Source organism: Aythya marila (genome assembly GCF_965140915.1).
Source record: "Aythya marila genome assembly, chromosome: 14".
In the NCBI taxonomy this organism is placed as follows: Eukaryota; Metazoa; Chordata; class Aves; order Anseriformes; family Anatidae; genus Aythya; species Aythya marila.
In genome coordinates, this window is record NC_139055.1 from 15,388,332 (window position 1) to 15,407,764 (window position 19,433).

At 43.4% G+C, this 19,433-nt stretch overlaps 2 protein-coding genes across 7 annotated transcripts in view; one reads left to right on the forward strand and one right to left on the reverse strand.

The window, feature by feature from the left end:
• Positions 1-19,433, reverse strand: part of HNRNPAB (heterogeneous nuclear ribonucleoprotein A/B) — a 29,250-nt gene that overhangs the window by 1,907 nt on the left and 7,910 nt on the right. For 2 of the 6 annotated variants that reach the window (XM_082771501.1, XM_082771496.1), the window contains one exon: positions 557-2,336. The exons of 2 other annotated variants lie outside the window; for them this stretch is intronic. The gene's annotated coding sequence lies outside the window, so the exon portion shown is untranslated. Of the gene's footprint in view, positions 1-556; positions 2,603-19,433 lie in introns of those variants that run through there. 2 more of the 6 variants (XM_082771498.1, XM_082771494.1) reach the window with 1 other exon arrangement.
• Positions 2,611-19,109, forward strand: PHYKPL (5-phosphohydroxy-L-lysine phospho-lyase). The gene is made up of 13 exons (XM_082771493.1): positions 2,611-9,207; positions 11,042-11,160; positions 11,946-12,105; positions 12,732-12,806; positions 13,613-13,700; positions 13,815-13,931; positions 14,152-14,234; positions 14,518-14,743; positions 15,010-15,164; positions 15,668-15,757; positions 15,976-16,106; positions 16,519-16,575; positions 17,884-19,109. The coding sequence occupies exons 1-12, from the start codon at positions 9,149-9,151 to the stop codon at positions 16,569-16,571; spliced, it is 1,356 nt and encodes a 451-aa protein (XP_082627619.1). The 5' UTR covers positions 2,611-9,148; the 3' UTR covers positions 16,572-16,575; positions 17,884-19,109.

Here is a 19,433-nt window from a genome sequence, read left to right on the forward strand (position 1 = left end):
AAGATTAGTAGTGAGTGTTTCTCTTGATCAAAATGTTTGTCTGTGTTCTTTTTCAGTGATCTCTAAGCATGAAACACAGTGTGTAAATAATGTGATATATTTTGATCTTTTTAATTTTTGTATAAAAAAAGGAAAAAAAAAAAACCTTCGACAGTAATATATTGACCTTTTTTTATACTGGATTCTGCCATTTATGGACTTTGAAAATACTGTAAAGCTCCCAAACCCGTCAGCTACGCATGGTAACAGCGAGATGTGATAGAGGTACCAGTGACCCTGGCTGGGAATGAGCAGTGCTCACCGCTAACGCTGCTGCGTGAACTAACAGCACGGAGGCGGCGTGTGGCCTCGTGTGCCTCACCGCACGCTGCAGGGACGAGTCCCTGCCCTAATCTGGCTCTCAACTCTGTATTTGCATTGTACGTGCACGCTAAAAGAGCGAAAAAAACTGGCTGAAAACGAAGAAGAAAAAAAGGCCGCAGCCCTAGGTATGGAAGCAGCTGCTGTGTGCCAGCAAACTGGCAGAGGAAACAACGCCAAGCTCCCTGCGTCGCTACCTGCCGTTGTGATGGACCTAGCGAGCCTCTGGCGAAATGCAACAAGCGGGACTGCCTGCGGATCTCTGCTCCTCTCAAGGAAAGCTTCTATCCCAAAAGGAAGCGCCTCCGGGTCCTGGCCTGTGGCTGAAGACGTGCGAGCACTTTGTTACTGCAGATCCCACCGCGGAAACCTTCACTGCAAAATTTCAAACACGCTAAGACTGCCGGTCCAGAGCTGCACCCCAGGGAGGGCTCTGCTCAAGTCTTTTCTTATGCAACAGAGCCTGGACTGTTGCTACTGGGCTTCCCAAATCTCCGAGTTTGGGGCATTTGTTTTGGTTTGTAGGGTTCATTTGCATTTGATTTTCTTGGGTTTATGTGGTTTGATTGTGAACTCTGTAGCTCTGCGCGTTCTTCACCCTCCTTTCATTCCCCTTTTCTGGTCTCTTTCTTTTAATTATCTCAGGCACATCCCATGCAGAGCAAGGCAATGAATAAAATGATGGTTACGATTTTTCTCTGCATATTGCGTTAGTGACAGAAATTAAAAAAAAAAATTGCCAACATCTTTACCAGCTGTTTTTAAAGATTTGGGGGAAAAAAAAAAACAAGGATTATGCAGTAAAGAGCCATAAAAAATGTTTCAGGGAGGAAGAAAATGGCTTACAGACACGGCTGTTCAGCTTACAATGAAGATTGAGGCAATCGGATTCCTTTAGAGGGAGGAGATACTTTACAGAAACAAGTTCATCCCATGGCTGGAAGCTGAAGCTATGTAAAATCACATAAAATAAGCCATGGCTTTGTAATGGTGAGGCTGGTTAATCCTAACCAGCCCGGTGATGGAATCCCCATCACTTTAATGCCTCTTTGATTTCACAGATCGTTTCTGGAGGAAATACTTGAGCCCAATACGAGTTGCTTGCCTGTGAGTAGGAGTCTGATGTGAAGTTAAGAGCCTGACCGTGGTATCAAACCAGATGATAGAAGGGCTCTTTGTAGCCTTGAATTTAAGAGAACAGAAGGGAATCGTTTTTGGTGTATTGAGCAGATCTGCACCCTGTCAGATCCTTGCTCCTGCATCTCTGAGGGCAGTGGTGCCAGAGGGGACTCACGGGAGGGGATGCGGTTATCAGCCCCAGGGGAAGCTGCCAGTTTGGTAGGTGTGGGGGCACAAGATTTAGATTTGTAGGCTTTAACCTGCTGTTAATTAGCTTTGTTTGCTGCTTAGGGTCTACACCTAGGCGTTGCTTGCTTTGTGGCTACGCTTCATGGCTTCAGCAGTTCCTGACCATACTCTCAGTCACTGTACAGACTGAATCTGTAAATTCAGATGAACTAACAAATCAAGAAACGAGAATTATTTAACTCAAAACAGCAATGAAAATGCATTTTATTTACTTCCATTTCATGATGTTAGCTATCACTTTTGGTGTGGGGGGTTTTAGAGGCATACGGAGCAGTTGAACGAGCTCCCGCTGGCTTTTAATTCTTTTGAAAAACCCCTTTTCTGTCCCAATTTAAAGCTAATTCTTCTGTGGAAGGTTGAAGGCAAATCTCTCATTGATGTCACTGGGAAGAAGATCTGTAATTGCTCCCTTAACGTACAGCTGCTCTTCCCGTCTCCCCCAGCCACCTCCAAACTAAAACAATGAACTACTCCAAACCACGCTGTGGGCTGCTACGCCTGATATCCCGCAGATGTCCTGTTCGTGGAACCTCTATTGGTATCAATGAGAGCTCAGTCCCCAGAATGACCGCAGAAAGCACAAGAATCTGGAAGTGTCCACAAACAATCTACAATGCAGATAGAAAAGTCTTGTTTTACATACGCTGGCAAAAACTAAACAGCTTTCTATCTAGCTCCTACTTGAAGAAGTTTGATATCACTGAAGCTACGAGACAAGCTAACCTCCAAAGCTTATGAAATTATATTAAAATTTATATTTTCTCTGAGGAAATACCCCGAAGTCCTATTATCTTCAGGTAAACAAGTCAGTATTCCGTCTTCAACTTGTGGAATATCCAGTGCTTGTAGGCATCAACTGTGACCACTGCCAGGCCTGCAAAACATCGATACAGAATACCAAACAGTGCTTTACCCGCTGCTCTGACCGCTCTGCGCGGCAGCCTTCCCCCTCCCAACACAGAGCCTCTGGCACCACAGAACCCAAGACATTTGCTTGTAACAGAGGAAGAGAGCTCTTGTTATGTCACCTGAACTTCATAACCGGGGTTTTTCTTCCCCGTCCCCATGTTCTGGACCGCTCGTGGTGTTTCCCTGCCTGTCCGGGAGGAAGGCTCGAGTCATCCTCCTGCCTCAGAGCTGCAGCCAGCACCCGTCCCCATCAGCGCTGCCACCCCGGCTGCCAAACGTTTTAGAGGTAACCCTGGACAGTTCCCAGGTAAAGGCCTCCTGCAGGGGTTTATGCTGGAGATGCCGCAGCTTTGCTGCCCTCGTACAGAGCCGCAGCCGTGAAGCAGCTGCTGTGGGCTTTGGTTTCCAAAAGTGGCGGCAGGCACAGGACGTGGCACAGCTCCCCGGGCACGGATAGTGCAGGGGATCGGTGCGGGTAGCCCGTGCATTTTGAGCTGTGTCCCTTGTGTGTCATACACCGCAAATCGGAAACTGCTAGAGCAACTGATCTTTGTACGGTCTAAGGAAATCCGTTCAGACTTCCACGTGCCTTCCACACAGATTTGGAAGAGTGGGTTGTTAAATGATAAATTGCTTCAGAGCAGTCATGATCTTATGGGGAAGAGTTAAAAAAAGATGTGCTTTGCTCAGCACGTTCATGCCAGAGCAGTTGATTATTTTCTCCTTCCATATGAAAATGTTTATGTGGGTTTTTAATACTTTGAATTTGCAAATAGCTCACGAAGATAAATTTTACTTTTAGGTAGCATTGGCAGTCCCAGACAAAACTCGGTAATTATCTCAGCCTCTCACACAGTGCAGTGCGTTTTTCCCTCAGGAAACCTCTCTTTTTTTTTCTGGCTTGAGAGAATGTAAGATTGTTTTATGGGAATTCAGAAATGCAGCTGGATGTTACCACTAGATGTCAGCAGCAATAAAGCTGACTGACGTGCTGAAGATGATTGAGGCTGCTCATGCTCGTGAAATGTAGGTCACTGACCGAGCCATTGATTTATCTCGATCACTGAAATCGTTAACGTGTTAGCTTTGGGGATTCATCAATGAACAAACACTTGGGTTAAGACACTTGAGTTACTTGTCTTGGGGAATGTAAAGGCCGGCCAACTCACGTTTATCTTTGTTTTCTAGTTTACAAAATTTATTAGTCTGGTTTAACTGACTATACAAGCAGGGTGATTTCCATTACGCTCAGATAGCCACCTCTCTGCTGCCCGGGAGCAGAGGATGAGCACTTTCTGTAAGATTTGTTCTGTATCAAATTGAAATTATTGACCACCCGCCAGAGTTCGGCTGTGAATGTATTTTTGGGGGGGTGACCACAGCCAAACATCTCCCGTGGCTGTGGCTGTGGTGCCAAAAGCGTGCTGGCAGCTCCAGGGGCCCCTTGCCAGAGGGATCCTGATGACTTGGCCTGAGTGGATGGGGGCAGGTGAGATTAATTAGCTGTGCAGCTGACCTAATTGCAGGCTTGGCCAGCTAGTTCAGGAGCATTTCTCTGGGTTGTGAAACGGGTGGCTGATAAAACCTGGTCTGACTCCAGACTGAACCCATTTCAAAGCCTTAATGCACCAGGACTTAACTTTAAAAGAAACAAGAAGGATGTTGCTCTCTGCTTTGTTTTACTCTCCAGGGGGAGTCTTCGTGTACACGCTGCTTCTAAGGCTCGCTGTATGTATGTCATGGTAATGAGTTTATTTCCCTATGGATTTTTTTCCTGTGTATTGAAATATGAATTTTCTTATAATACCAGACTTTCTGATGTGTGCTTCTTTTTAGGGAACCAAAAGATAAAATATCTGTGAGCTTTTTATCTTTGAATTTAAAATTCTTAAGCAAACCAGTAAAATGCATGGGGAGGTTTCAGCAGCTCAAGACACCCTGTGCAACGACAGCGTGTGTTCCACGGGGAATGACACCCGTCATTCCCCGGGTTTTTAAGGTTGTGATAGCTGTTGTCCCAGAAGCGTGTTTGTTTATGACCATGGCTTTCATGCAGGAAAGCCTGTTCTCTCCTTTGCTTCTCTTCCCTTTCCTCAGCTTAGTGTCCCGTTTCTGCTGCTGGCCCTGACTGCAGTCAGCAGGAAGCTGAAGCAGTCCGTACGTGCAGAGCCCCTGGCTGCAGTGCCTGCAGTGCCCAGCCCACAGCTCAGAATGCATCTGTGAATTTGGTACATGTGGCACTTGATTTTATAACCAATACCCTGAACTCCTGGGCCAGAATGGAAGATCTCACCCATTTGTAGCAGGCACCTTAATTAAAATAGTTAAGATGCCAGAAATTCCTGGATTTGCTGTAATGGTACGCAGCCACCCTTGGCCAGTAACCGTGTGCTGTTGGCCTGTAAATTCTCCCCGTACCCCACAGTAATCCCGGGTCGTGGTGCCCGAATTGTTGAACGCTGATTTAATGCTGCCCTCTAGAGGCCCGATTTTTAACGGAGAAACAAATGCGGTGCCACGAGGGGAAAACACTCCCCTCCTGCCCCCACCAGCAGTGCCCCTAATTGACAGCATACATAGGGATGGGCACGTCTTTTGTGTGGCTCTAAGGTTTGAATAGATCATTGTAGAACAGAAGCGCATACACAGAGACTTAAATATTTTTCCAAATCTTGTATTTCTTTCTTGGGAAATACCATCATATTCTTATGTCTTATTTTTTTTTAATCCAATTGTTGCCCAGATAATTAATTAAAGGTGTTATGCAAATAGAAGTAGGTTACCAGCCAAGTTTCCATCTTGAAATGTTAGAGTGGAAGCTCTGAGTTATTTTCCTTGCATACAACAGATTTGTTTTACAAAAATACTAATAACAATGAATGATAGAAATGTAAAACTGAAGTGTTCACGAACAACTTGGACAAATTACGGATCTGTCTGAACTCCGCTCAGTGAGTTTGGTTCTAATTCACCAGGGATGGGGTAGATTCGGTCCCACAGACCTCACTCAGTAGGTGGCCAAGGGTGGAACCAAACCTCTGTGCCGCCTGACCTCGTTTCAGGCCCCTAAGTTTTGCCTGGTGTTGTTTAACCAGGAAGAAGTGACAGATGAAGCATTTTGATAGATTTCAAGAGGTCTGAGATACTTTAGCTTTGCGAGACAACCTATGTAGCATACACTGACCTGGGCAACCTTCCAGCACAACATTTATGTAAGAGCATTTCTTGGACTTGTTTGCAACAGTTTAAAATAAGTTTAAAAAACAGTTTAAAACAAGATCTAGCAAATAAGGGAGAAAAGGTGCCACTGCAGTCAAGTCTCGCTGTCAGTTACTGGGGTCGCCCTTGTTTTCGTGGTGTCCCTGGCACTGCGGTGAACCTGCCAGCAACGTGGCACGGTTTTTGCAGCTCTGTTCTGGGGCACCTACTGCACGCTGAAGCTAACCAGCGAGTACACGGCCTGGATCTGTAAACTTAACAATTCCTTTTGTTGTTTTCATGTTCCTAAGTGAACCACTGCAACTTTCCCATATGCTTTTGGCATTAGATAGATGGTGCAACAAAAGGCATGTCTGACTGTTGTGTAATCTGCAGCTAAAGTAAGTGCTGAAACCCTGACACTTCGAAATGAATGGGAGGAGGACTTAATAGACCAGAGGACGCTATACTACTGTAGGGAGCCGGGGGGGAAACCACAGCGAGGCTGGGAAACATGAATTTTCAATGCATAAGAAGTGGTGTTATTGACAGCGGAGTGGAATAACAAATACATTAGCATTTGCGGTTTTCCTATGTCTTAGGACAACAATCAATCCCTGTTCACTAAGTTCTGGTACAAGTTGCCTCATAGCTGCTCGGTTTCATGGAACAGTCAGCTAACTTGTGTGGCTGTGTGTGGCTTCTTATATAATGTGGATAGGAACGGTGAGCGTTAAAGTGGAGATGTCCCGAGTACCTGAAGTACATTTCTGGGTAAATGACGCTAAGTGCACTTAGGTTTTTATATTGTTAAACACTGAATTGTACACTTAGCTTTAAGAGTGCATTTTACATCACTTTCTGAAGTAGGTGCATATCAAATCTGCTTTTTGGCTATTGAATAGAAAAGTTAGGACCTCGCTGAATTACTCAATGAATTTCCAAACCAGGTGGAAGAGATAGTAAACGGCTATTAGCCAGCAGGAGGGTTGGAGTCCTGCTGCATTTACTGGGTAGGTTCGTAGATGGGATACCATTGTACAGACAATTCCATAGCATGGCAACTTCTTGCATTACTATTTGGAGTTCTTTGTTTTTACTCAATGTGACGAATGTTCAGCACAAAATAGCAGTCAAAACTGAAAGTCATCAGCTGCAGTGCATTGAGTTACTTTGGGCACATAGGTCTTTTAAAGCTGGCAAGTACCCTGGCATTTAGGTGCAATTTCTGAAATACGTAATTTGAGAAACTTTAATTGCTGGTATTCAAAATCTAAACGAAAATCTGACTTATTTATATGCATCTTAGAAAAAATACATGTGGTATGTACTTTATCTGTCCTTATTTGTTTGGAATTATGCTGATAGGGCTTAATCCTCTACCGTGTTACGCAAATATCCCTTATTTATGCGAATGGGTGCATCACTTCAGTGAGGCTGTTCAGAAGAGTTAAGGCTATTTGCACGTGTGTGCCGTTAGGAAACCATGAAAAGTTTTGTTGGAATGTATTTACATGGTATTTTATACAAAGCTGACTACATCTCTGTAAAATGTATCACCTTTAAAAGTGTAATTATAAAGATATATTAAGAATATAAAAAAAAGAATACTTAACATCTCTATTTGCAAAATTTTGCAATTTTTAATCATGTATGTGCCACGAAGTGTTCTATTTACTCACTTCTTTGGGGAACAACTGCTTTAAAAATGAAGGCATTAATAACAGTATTCCTTATCCATTGTTTTAACATGTTAAAATGGCATTAATTAGTACTGCATTGTGTATTTCTAGTCTAAAGCTGTAACGGACAGTACATTAGCTGGAGACCTCCAGAAACATTTTCTTGTGCTTTTTGTAATAAAAGCACAGACTAGATTTTCCAAGCCGGTCTCTCTGTACAGGTTACTTTGACAACTGTGTGAATATGTATAATGAACTCTGCATTTGTAACCAAGAATAAACCTTCAAAATTGTAAATGTTCAGGACGTTACTATAAATAGCTAGGAAGTATCTTAACCAGACAAGAGTTCAAATAAAGATTAACGGCCATTAGTAACACTTCCTCTGCTGTCTTTTGTTACTTATAAACTGACGTATGCAACAACTGTTTTACTTCCTAAATTCAACCTAATTTTAAGCACACAGCCATTTGGTTCTGGATTCTCCATATTAACAAAAAACGTAAATTGCTCGTATGGTTCTCATATGTACTTCCAACTAGAAATGTTTAGTGGCTACATTTAGCAAGTTGATCAAAATTTAAAATTTTCTGGACTCCAGAAAATTTTAAAAAGCAGATGTCTTCAGTTTAAAACAAATGAATGCAAACAGAATCTGGTAGCTGAGATATTAAGCTTATGAACGCAGTTTGGGACAAAACACCTGCAGGAGCAGAGGCCTGAACCCATCCCAGGACACCCCTTCTGGTTCTGTATCTTCGTATTTTTGAGAAATTCCAAACCACACTGAGCAGAGGACCATCGTTTTCCTGTTTAATCCTAACCCAGTGCCCACCCTAGGCTGGGCTGTTCCCCAGTCGGTCAGCACTGCTCATCTGTCACCGACCCAGCAGAGGAGCACAGCACGGCACGGGTTTGTTTTCACTTTCACTTATAGTGTGCAGTTAATTCAGTCCTAACACCCACGCTACAGCCCCAAATTAGTTTGGAATGTGGAGAAACTTCCTCGTGGTGCGAGCTGCTCAAAGGCAAGGGTGCTGTGGCAGCTGTAAGGCGCCTGAAGGGCCCTCAGAAATATTTTATTGCCTGCGAGGTGCCTGGAAACTAAATGGGCTCGGGTGCTGTGCACTGGCACCAGCTTGCACTCCGGCCCCACGCGGGCTGACAGCAGCCTCGCAGGACCCTGGTGGAGGCAGCCTCTCCCCTGGCCGTGCTATGGGACCTCCTGCTTGAAGCCACCACGAGAAAGGAGCCCAGCCCAGCAAGTGGAAGAGTCCGAAGGCGCTGGTGAGTTACTTCCCTACCCTTTGTGAAAGCGGATAGCTAACGGCACGCTTGGGCTGGGGTTTGGGAGTGGGCGGGAGGCCAGGGGCTGCGCTCCCTCAGGGCAGGCTCGGTTACGGCTCCCACCAACCCCCCGTGCTCCGGTGAGGCGGGACGTGGCAAGGAGCTGCCAGATCCGCCAGGCACCCGAGCGCAGCGCTGCCGGCTCCGCAGCCCGCAGGGGGAGCGGCTGGGGCCGGGCTCCTCCTGGCTGGGGCCGCCCTGCGTGGGCAGCAGCAGCGGCACCGCCCCGGCAGCGAGGCAAAGAGAGGAGAGGAGGAGAGCAGCCTCGAGAAGGGAGAGCGGCCATGAGGCCGGCGCAACGCGACCGCCACGACACCCTGGCCCTGCGGCAGCAGCTGATCGGGTAAGTGCTGCGGGGAGCGGGCGCTGCTGCTCCCCTCCAGGGCCCCCTGCATGCTCCTGGGCTGCCTGACGTGGCTGCTTGGGGCTGCCAGGCCTGGGCCTGGGCCTGCTCTGCCCTGGTTGGGAGCAGGGCCCGCAGCGGCTGCCTCCTGCTGAGCGTGGCACCGGGCGCTCGTGGCACCGGGTGCTCCTTCCTGCACGTGGCTGCAGCCGGGCGAGTTGGGCTGAGCCCAAAGGCTCAGATACTCTGCCTGCTCGCTGGCCAGACAATTTGTGCTTCAGCAGTGCTTTAGGTTTAAGTTAGCAACACCGAGGGGGTAAAGGCAGTGCTGATAGCCTCCGAAACCTGGGTTTTGCTCGGGTTATTAGCCGTAATTACTGGTTTTCAAGGAAGAGAGGAGGTTATAAAACTAAAGCATAAAGTTCCCTTAAAACATGTCTGACACGGCATGTCTGGAACTGCTTATAAAGCACTTCTTGGCCGCTTGGCCGAGAACACTCCTGGCTCTAACCAAGGAAAGCGCCAGAGGCTCGGGGTGGTGCTGGAGCAGCGCCGTGCCCGTCCCTGTGCCAATGGGGCTCTGCGGGGCTAGGCACCTCGACCTAAAGCTCGTCAGGACTCTCAGACACCAAAAACCTGAGAGAATCAGCCTACATCTGCTCAACTTAATTCTAGTAAGTACAAGACTCATTTCCAGACTCCCAGTTACTTGCTTTGTTTCAGATGACTTTACATTCTTAGTTTTGTCAGAAGCTCCCAGCAATAGCAGCAGAACTATGTGGTTTTGACCACAGGAATTGCCCCTTGTGTATTCAGTAATCAAGGCGGCCTTAATCAGTAATGTTTTGTGACAGTAAGAGGCAGGCTGGAAGCGTAAATGCTGAATTTGTCATTGAATTGAGAACTGTGCCAGCTGCACCAACCTGAAGAACACCGTTTGTGTTTTTGTGGGCAATTTGCCCCATTACTGGGAACAAAGACCCAGCCTCTCCAAATGCCTCTTTAGCACATGTTGAACTGTCAGGGTAACTTCCAAACAAAAACCAACAAAAAGAACAACAACTTGTTCTATCAACCTGCTACCAGTTCATAGAGAAGGTAGAGGATTCCTGTAGGGACACTGAAGTATTTTCTTATTTTAGCATTGTCTTTTTTTTGTTTGATAACTTTTTTAAAAAAATATTTATCATCAAATTATTTCCCTTTTCTTTTTGTTTAAGCAATCAATCTTCACTAAATGAAGCAGTTGCCATCATCCTTCAGTGCCAATTATATCCCTGTGACTCTATTTGGGTAGATGCATTTCAATTTTAATTGTCAAATGCGTATCTGTGAAACAAAACAAGCTCACTTAATCAGGCCCAGCCTTATAAAAAAAAATAACATTGAATCACTCAAGAACCACCTGCACCATACAGTCTGGACAATCAGTACCTTTAGGGAGAACCAAGAACATAATAAAAATGGTAATAAGGTAAGACACAGACACCAAAGCTTCAAGAACAGGAAGGGCAGACGGTGTAGATGAGATGTAACGTCACAGGCAAGTCCTGTGTGCTGTGCTTGGGAATTCCTAGGGAAGGGGTTTGTGTTCTACAGTGTTTTTCCCCCTACAAGCCTGACAAAATTTGGCTACTGAGTCAGAGCACAAAAGCTGTTCTCTTCCTACCCCCAGCTTTGTTTTGGGGGCCAGCAGTAAGATGACAGCATCTGCTGCTGCACTGGGGAAACGTCTTTCTCTTGAGTAACTCAACTGAGAACATGACTGGCAGAATAAACTCTGACTTGGGGAATATCACTAATGCTTGCTTTGCTTTCTGATGCTCCACCACAGCTCTGCTTGCAAGCTGTTTTTTTCTCATGATCCAGTGAAGATTGTGAAGGCCAAAGGCCAGTACATGTATGACGAGAAGGGAAGACAATACCTTGACTGCATCAACAACGTTGCTCACGGTAAGTTCAAGTCCTGTTATTTGATACTATATTTTCCTAAGTAGAACAAGGAACAATCAGTGCTCTTTACCACTGTTCCCTTGTGTTAGGGTGAGATTTGTTCACATTTGAATCTGTGTGCATGAACATGATGCTTTCCAGACTTGCATCTGTTCTGTTTTCACAGAAAGGTATTATCTAAAGCGTACAGAGCTTTGTACCTGAAAATGCAAGTCAAGCATCTAACTGTAAAACTCTCAACTGATAGTTTGTTGTACCCGTAGAAGTTACTGAGGGGACTATCACAGGACCGCCGCTCAGCAAGGTGTATTATTTGCATTTTATGAAGCAGCTGTTTTTCTGACAGTATTTTAAATTGTTTTAAAACGGTCAGTGCTGCCAGTAATATCCTACTAGGGCCATAATATAATTCCTTGATGGTAAAGCTTATCTGCATATATGCAAACTACTAAGCTATTCAAATGTCTGTATTCAAAATATCAAGTTGGACACTGTTCCATTATGTATTATTTTCAGTATTCAACTACTGACCATGAAATATAACAACAGGCAATTTAAAACTTTCAGAACCAAGAAAAGGAGTTTTTCATGAAGGATTTCAAGGTGTACCAACGTTATCTTATGCTGACAATACCATTAATGTCCCAGAGATTAAATATGAACATCAGTGACAATAGCTCTGCACTGTTACAGGACGTAAGCATGAAGTCAGTTATGTGCTTGTTAACGATCACTGTGCATAATGCAGCAAACCCTAAAACCCCTCCCTCTCCCCTCTCTTGCAGTTGGCCACTGTCACCCTGATGTCGTAAAAGCAGCCCACGAGCAAAATCAAGTGCTAAATACAAATTCTCGTTATCTTCATGACAACTTGGTTGATTATGCAAAGAGGCTCTCAGACACACTACCTGAAAAGTTGTGCACCTTCTATTTCTTGAATTCTGGGTAAGTCAGCTACGGCAGACTTTACACCATTTTTATACCAGTTACACACACGCAAGGGTAACCCTTATCAAAAGCCAACTGCATGATCTGGAGTGGATGACTATAATACATATGTATTTACAAAGTGGCTTGGGTTTTTTCTGTTTTGAAGAAACCAGTCTCTTTTAGAAGTTCTGTGCCTCTTAAGTTCACATTCACCAAGCCCTCCACCAGGTAACTGAACAAGTGCTTTATTTCAGAAGAGTTTTCTGTTTATAAGGCCTTGGACTAGAAACAATTAATGTAAGGATTAACTGTAACGTCTGACTTGTTTTCTGAACTTGACATTTCTTCTATCATCAAAATTCAGTCTAATGATGCATATATTTTGGCTTGTGGGAGTTCTTGTAATCCTAAACAACTTACAGTTTAGAATAAAATGAACCATTTCCGAAGTCATTTCTGTAATACTGCTTTTTAAGATGGATTTGACTCTGTTGAGCAGACCTACTGAGTGCAAAGCACTACAGCTTACTGCAGGTGTGTCAGCACCTTGCATCTAATTCTGTGCATTCTCTGCAAGGGTGGTCAGAATTTTGAAACTCAGCTACCCACAACGAAATGTTTATCAAATTTTTCAATTGTAGATCTGAAGCTAACGATCTTGCTCTAAGGATGGCACGGCAGTATACAAAACATGAGGATGTTATAGTTTTAGACCAGTAAGTATGTTTTATTTGCTGTGGAGTACGAGGCACAGTTCTGTGCTAGGGTCAGAGCCTTACTGTTGCAGTAGAAAGGCTGCAGCTGGGAAGGTGGGAGAAGCAATTTTTCCCTGTTCAGTAGTTGTGCCACCACCTCTGAAGTAGAGTTCAGGTAGGGCTGCTCCAGCACAAGGCAGACATCGCCACACCAAAGCAAGGCCAGCAGTAGCCTGCCACAGGGTAGGGAAGCTATAGACTTAAACGTGTAGAAAAATTGGGTTTGTTCTGCCTTAAGAGGAAGCTAGCAGGAGATCTTACTGCGATCTAGAACTGCCTCCTGGGAAAGCACAAAAATGTGAAGCCAGGTCTGAAGCTGCTGGTGACAGGAAGAGACACGGGCCATAAGCTGAATTCTGATGGGACACAGGAAAAAACTTCCCTAGCATGAGGGTGGTCAAATATTAGAACAGGATGGCTGGAGAGAGACTGAAATCTCCATCCTTAGAGGATAGTCAGAAGCAGGACAGACACCTGCAACTTTCTTAATACTGCTTGTGATTTACACTGCTGTGATTCTAGTCACTGGCCCTAGAAGACCACTGACCATACTGTACCCCTGCATCCCTTATGTTCAGATGCTTTTAAAAAAACTCCAGTTACCCATAAGCTGACTGATAGAGATCTCAGAGCAGGTCTCAGCTAAATGACTGTATTTGCACTAGGTGACAGCCCATCTACTTTGCTTTAGCTGTCAGTAATGTTAATCTTAAAGAACTCTTGATACTGAGGAAATCACTGCTTAGTTCTCCTGATTATTTTTTAAGTGCTTACCATGGACACCTGACATCCCTGATTGACATAAGCCCATATAAATTCCGAAATCTAGAAGGACAAAAGGAATGGGTTCACGTGGTACGTACCTATAACTACTGACTACTTGTAAATTCAATCAAGTCTTATTTATGATATACTAAATATAGAATAATTTGATATATTAAATAGAGAATACCCTGTTCCTTTGCTTAGGCTCCTGTTCCAGACACCTACAGAGGACTGTACAGAGAGGACCATGAAGATTCAGTAACAGCCTATGCTAATGAAGTGAAAACTATTATTGAGCAAGCACATAAGAAAGGCAGAAAGGTAAGCATGGCTTCCTTAACCCTTTGTCTTGCCTCGGAACTGAGCACAGGTGGTGGTCAGTGCCGTTCAACATTACTGAGCTAAGTGACATGGACTTATCAGAAAGAGAAATTATATAGTAATAATGCGGTGACCATCTAATAAGGCTAAGCTTGCTGTTAACTTGATTTCCACAACTTCCTCTGTGGTGTCCAAACACTACATGGTACCTGTGTTTCAGATCGCTGCATTTTTTGCTGAATCCCTGCCAAGCGTTGGTGGTCAAATCATTCCACCAGCAGGCTATTTTCAGAAGGTTGCAGAGTAAGTGGCTGTTCATTATCTTCACTTTTAAAGTTTAAAATGCATCCTACATGAAGATGATAGAGAATTTATCTGCCTTCTGTAGTATGCAGCTTTACAAACATATCAAGGTGAACGTTTCTGTTAAAATATAAGTTTTGTCTGGCACAGGACTCTTTGTAAGCACACGGTACAAACTTTAGGCCTGGCAAAGTTTGCAAAGCACTGCTCTCTGCATGTTCTAAAGCTGTAAATATTATGTTCAGTCTCCTCTTAGAGTACACTAAAAGCTGTTATGTTACAGGCATGTGCACAAGGCAGGCGGTGTATTTATTGCTGATGAAATTCAAGTCGGCTTTGGCAGGGTTGGAACGCACTTTTGGGCATTCCAGCTTCAGGGAGAAGATTTTATACCTGATATTGTCACCATGGGGAAACCCATAGGCAATGGGCACCCGCTTGCCTGCGTAGCAACAACAAAAGAAATTGCAGATGCATTTGCAGCCACAGGAGTGGAGTATTTTAACACAGTAAGTAAAAAGTTGACCAAACTCTCCTTTTTAAGGTGAGCCTGAGTAATAGAATGTGATATTAATGCAACATTATTTTCTTATCTTCATTACCTACACTATTACTGTTAATGTGAATGGCATCTTTCTAGTACATAACCTTTATTTTTTGGCTCTCTCAGCTATAAATATCAGTATGCTCATTCTGTCACTGAGGCTACACCTTCAGTGCCAAGGTTGCATCTTTCTTCCCTTTCACCTATCACATGTGCCTTTCCTGAACTCAGTTTGGAGGAAACCCCGTTTCGTGTGCCATCGGATTAGCGGTTTTAGATGTGATAGAGAAGGAACACCTCCAGGCTCATGCCATGGAAGTAGGCAACTTCTTGATGAAGCTATTCAAGGAGCTGAAAATCAAGCATCCCATTATTGGTGATGTCAGGTAACAATGCCTTATTTACAGCTTTAGCTGCTTTTTGTTGGATTGAATTGTTCATGATAAACCAAACTGACAGGGTTTTTAAGAGTCTCATTAAATCTTTGCTTTCAGCAGAAAATCAAAACCCTACTGTATATTAGATTAAACCACACTTGAGCTTGGCAACAGTCCAATATACCTGACCACTCTAGGCCAGTATTGCCTCATGGATTTCAATGAGGAAATAGCTCACTCTCCTGTTTAAACTTTTAAGCGCACAAAGAAAAATTAGTGAATTGGATAAGGAATATATTCATCATGTATCTGCTCAGAATGGTAGCACATGGCGAGTCTGTACTGTACTACTACACTTCTGTAGAACAGCAACACCTTTTCTACACTAGCAAACAGCCAGCTGTAGTTTGCATGCTATTTAGGTTTGGTCTCACAAAAGCCTTTCTTGATCCTTTAGTTCACTTGCAGTTCCTTCTTATTACACAGATTGACCACTTCTGTTTCTTTCAAAGGGGTTCTGGCTTATTCATTGGAGTGGACTTAATTAAGGATCAAGCAGAAAGGACCCCAGCCACAGCAGAAGCAGAACATCTAATAACAAGGTACATGGGGCAATCATGTGGTTCCTCACTGTGCTAGGCAAGCACAACATTTAAAAGGAGCCTGGCACTCAGCAGTTGCTAAAGTATGGCCAACTAGAAGAAACTGACACCAGTCAGTGCAGAAAAGCATTGCCCGGGCAGCCAGCATATCAATGCTTTTGAGTGTTTCTGAACTGCATGCAAAGGTGAACATAAGTATTTGTTATTCCTCTTCCCAGGCTTAAGGAAGAATATATTCTACTGAGTACAGATGGGCCAGGAAGAAATGTACTTAAATTCAAGCCCCCGATGTGCTTCAACATGGAAGATGCAAAATTTGTTGTGGATACAATTGACAAACTATTAACAGGTACTACTGATCAGAAAATCACCTTATAGTGGTTGCTGTTTGACTGAGCAACTGAGCCTGCTTTCCTAAAGTCCTGAAACAGAGCCAAAGTGGTAGGCACTGAACACATAGGAAAGCAGTCACTGAAAGTTTAGCTTTCACTTCCAAGTTATTCCATTTTAAAGTTCCCCAAGAAAACTGTTTACTCCACAGATGCATATGCCACCTTTTAAAATAGTTTTGCTCTGGCACAGGTTAGTGTTTACTCATCTGAGCAAGGGGAACTGTCAGAGTTAAATCTCATTCTTGAAAGTCATATTGATGCATTTGACACACAGCTTGTTTGTTGTACAACTTGTGTGCATTCACTGTCTAACTTAGACAGAAACTTGTCTCAGCCATGAGTTTAAGTTCTTGCTTTTTGTCCCTCTAGATATGGAAGAGCAACAGCTGAACCAGGACAAAACATCCACTTGCTCTACCTAAGCAGGTATTTATTTATATTCACTCCTTACAGTACTATTTAAAAGCTAAGGTTAGCTTCACAGGCACTGCCACTGGCAATAGAGCAGGACTAAGTTTCCTCAGACATGCTTTTACTTGAGGTTAGTTTACAGATATCGTTGGCAGCCTAGAAGCATGGACTAGGCTGGGATATATCTGGCATTCGTAGCTACCTTCTATTAGTCTGACACCTCTGGAAAACAGTGTGTTCACTCGTCTTCAAACTAGGTCCAACACCTCTCAAATTCCTACCCTAAGCACAGCTCCTACACAGCTGCTCAGTGCATTTTGCCTCCAGGCAGAAGCTGGTGCAGCTTCATGCAGTGTTCAGTTACAGTCAGATGGATAACCACCTCTCAGCAAGCCTTCCGTAGCTGCCCTTAAGAACATGTGCTGCAGCACTGTATGCTCTACATGCCACCATTGGGGAACCTCCACTGAAGCCAACAGTTTTAAAAGCAGTACTTTTACAGCTATAGCTCCCATTTCACTTAACATTTTATTTTGAAGTAGTGCCTTGGGTTTTCTTGAACATTTCTCTTTTAACTACACAATCATTTCAAGTTTGTGGCTGATCCATCAGAATTAAGCATCAGTTTTACCCCCCTACCCAGAGGGTTGTGGGCATCAATAAGACACAACCCTGTTCAGCTTTTCAAATGTTGCAGTCCTGGTGTCTGTTGTGGCCCCCCTATAGCTTGCTTACAGAGAACACCCAGCTGCTACTCACTTTGTCACACCCTCATGAGCAGTGAGCACTTAGTTAACACCTTGGTAACACCACTTTTGGTACACCTGGCACTTCCTTAGCCTACTCCAACCAGAAGACAACAACATGTGTTTTTAACCAAGTACCCAATGAAGCTTTAGGTACCTGGGTATGAATGTAATCAGTGTGGTGAGTGCTGCTCTCAAGCACCATACCAGAGTCACCCTGCTGTGGCCCTACATGCTAAGAAAAGGATGCAGTTCAGTGCAACAGCACAGCAGGCACAAGAAAAATGTGTTAGTATTTTATTCAGCAAATTAATGGAAAGACATACAGCTGTTAGTACTATGTATTCTTGAGAACAGAAAGATTACTCACAGTACCAGTTAAACTTAGAAGCCTAGCAACTTAGCGTGCTTGTCCACAATCTAAACTAAGCAAGAAAAGTTTTTCTACAAGAAACCAAGAACAGAAAAAGCCTCTAAGTACCAGTATTACACTTACATACAATGTAAGTGAAAATGAGGCAATTAAATAATTTCTTTTAGTGATGCTTTTACAATTAAACATTTTTCCCCCCAACAGGTTTCAAACATTGTTCAAGATCTACTACTAAGAAGTATTATTCTACCATGAAAATGCATGTTTAATCTTCATCCTAGCATGTCTTAAACCAGATAAGTTAATCTTTATTTTTTCCAGTTACCTTGTTATTAAGTAAAAGCTTTAGGAGAAATAAATTTTAAGAGCTTGTTTCAACTGTGGCAGATGTGTGGAATCAGCTCTTATTTAACAAAGTATCTAAAACCTCATATAAAGGAATATATTCCTAGTAGCTACTATAAACTATGTTTTCAAAACCAAAACTCATACTCTTTTAGGTTTATGCCTGCTTAAAAACTAAGATGAGCCCATTAGTTCTTATTTTTATCTACAGCTACCTATAGAAACACCATTCTAGCTGCCTTTGCCAGGCACCTCTGACCAGTTTCAGCAGGCAGTTCCATGCTAATGAGGTCAGTCCTCCTAGTACATATTCAACAAGAGGTCTCAATGAGCAATTAAGCCAAGAATTTCAGCCCCAAACCCTTAACACCAAATGCATGATGAACAGACAGCTGAGGGTCACAGCTCCCAGAGCTGTTCTCAGGAAATACTTTGTCCTCAACTATCTGAGTAGGATTAGTAAATCAGAATTGTTACAGCCATAAGAAACTGCCTTGCTTACAAGTCCCCGCTTTCACCAGGCAGTTAGCTATTCTTTGCATCACAAACTTTCCATGCAAAGAAGGGAAATCCAGCTCCTCATTTAAGTGCTAGAATCCCCAGTTTGTGCTTAAGGCCACATCACCTGGAAAGAAAGCATTACTTGAGGACCTACTTCCAAACAGCACCAATTTAACAGCCAGCTGACTAGCTACTGCTAACACATCAGCCAGAAGTACTGCAGCAGTGAGTCCTGGCACAACACTATGCAAATCCCCCTCTAGAGGGCAAACCATCTGCTAGGAAAAAATCCTGCTAACCTTTCAAAAGAAAACAAGTGATGGAACAGAGTACACCACTTCCTTTTTCAATCTTCAAGATTAATACTTCTGAATACTGGACTCATTTGTTTCAGTTGTCTGTAGTTCTATATTTTTGAGTTGGGCATTGTTACTCCAACAGCATAGCTATCATGCCCACTATATGATTTAAAATCTGCTTCAGTTCTCTTTATATTCAAGATTTCTCCTTAGCCCTGGTCAAAAGTCTTAGACTTCAGTTTGTTTCCAGAAACAACCAGCAGGGAGCAGCATATTATAGTCCCTGCAGGATATTATAGTCCCTGCAGGAATAGCTGCTTGCCTTATGAAAAAGTTTGTTTTTCTCTTTTCTTAGTTACTTGATTTGGTTCCATTTCTGGTTTGTGGAAATCATACTTTTAAAGCTGATAATTTTTATTGTAATATCAAACCAGTTACTGCAACAAAGATTAGAAGTTTACTTTGCACAGCAGCACTTACAATTTGGATTATTTTTAAATTTAAAATTGTGACTCCTCTGCAACAAGGCAGTAAATCAGTTATTACATAGTAGTGGTAAACTACTCAAAAAAAAGGAAAGCATCTCTCTAATTGGTCACTTATGTCTAG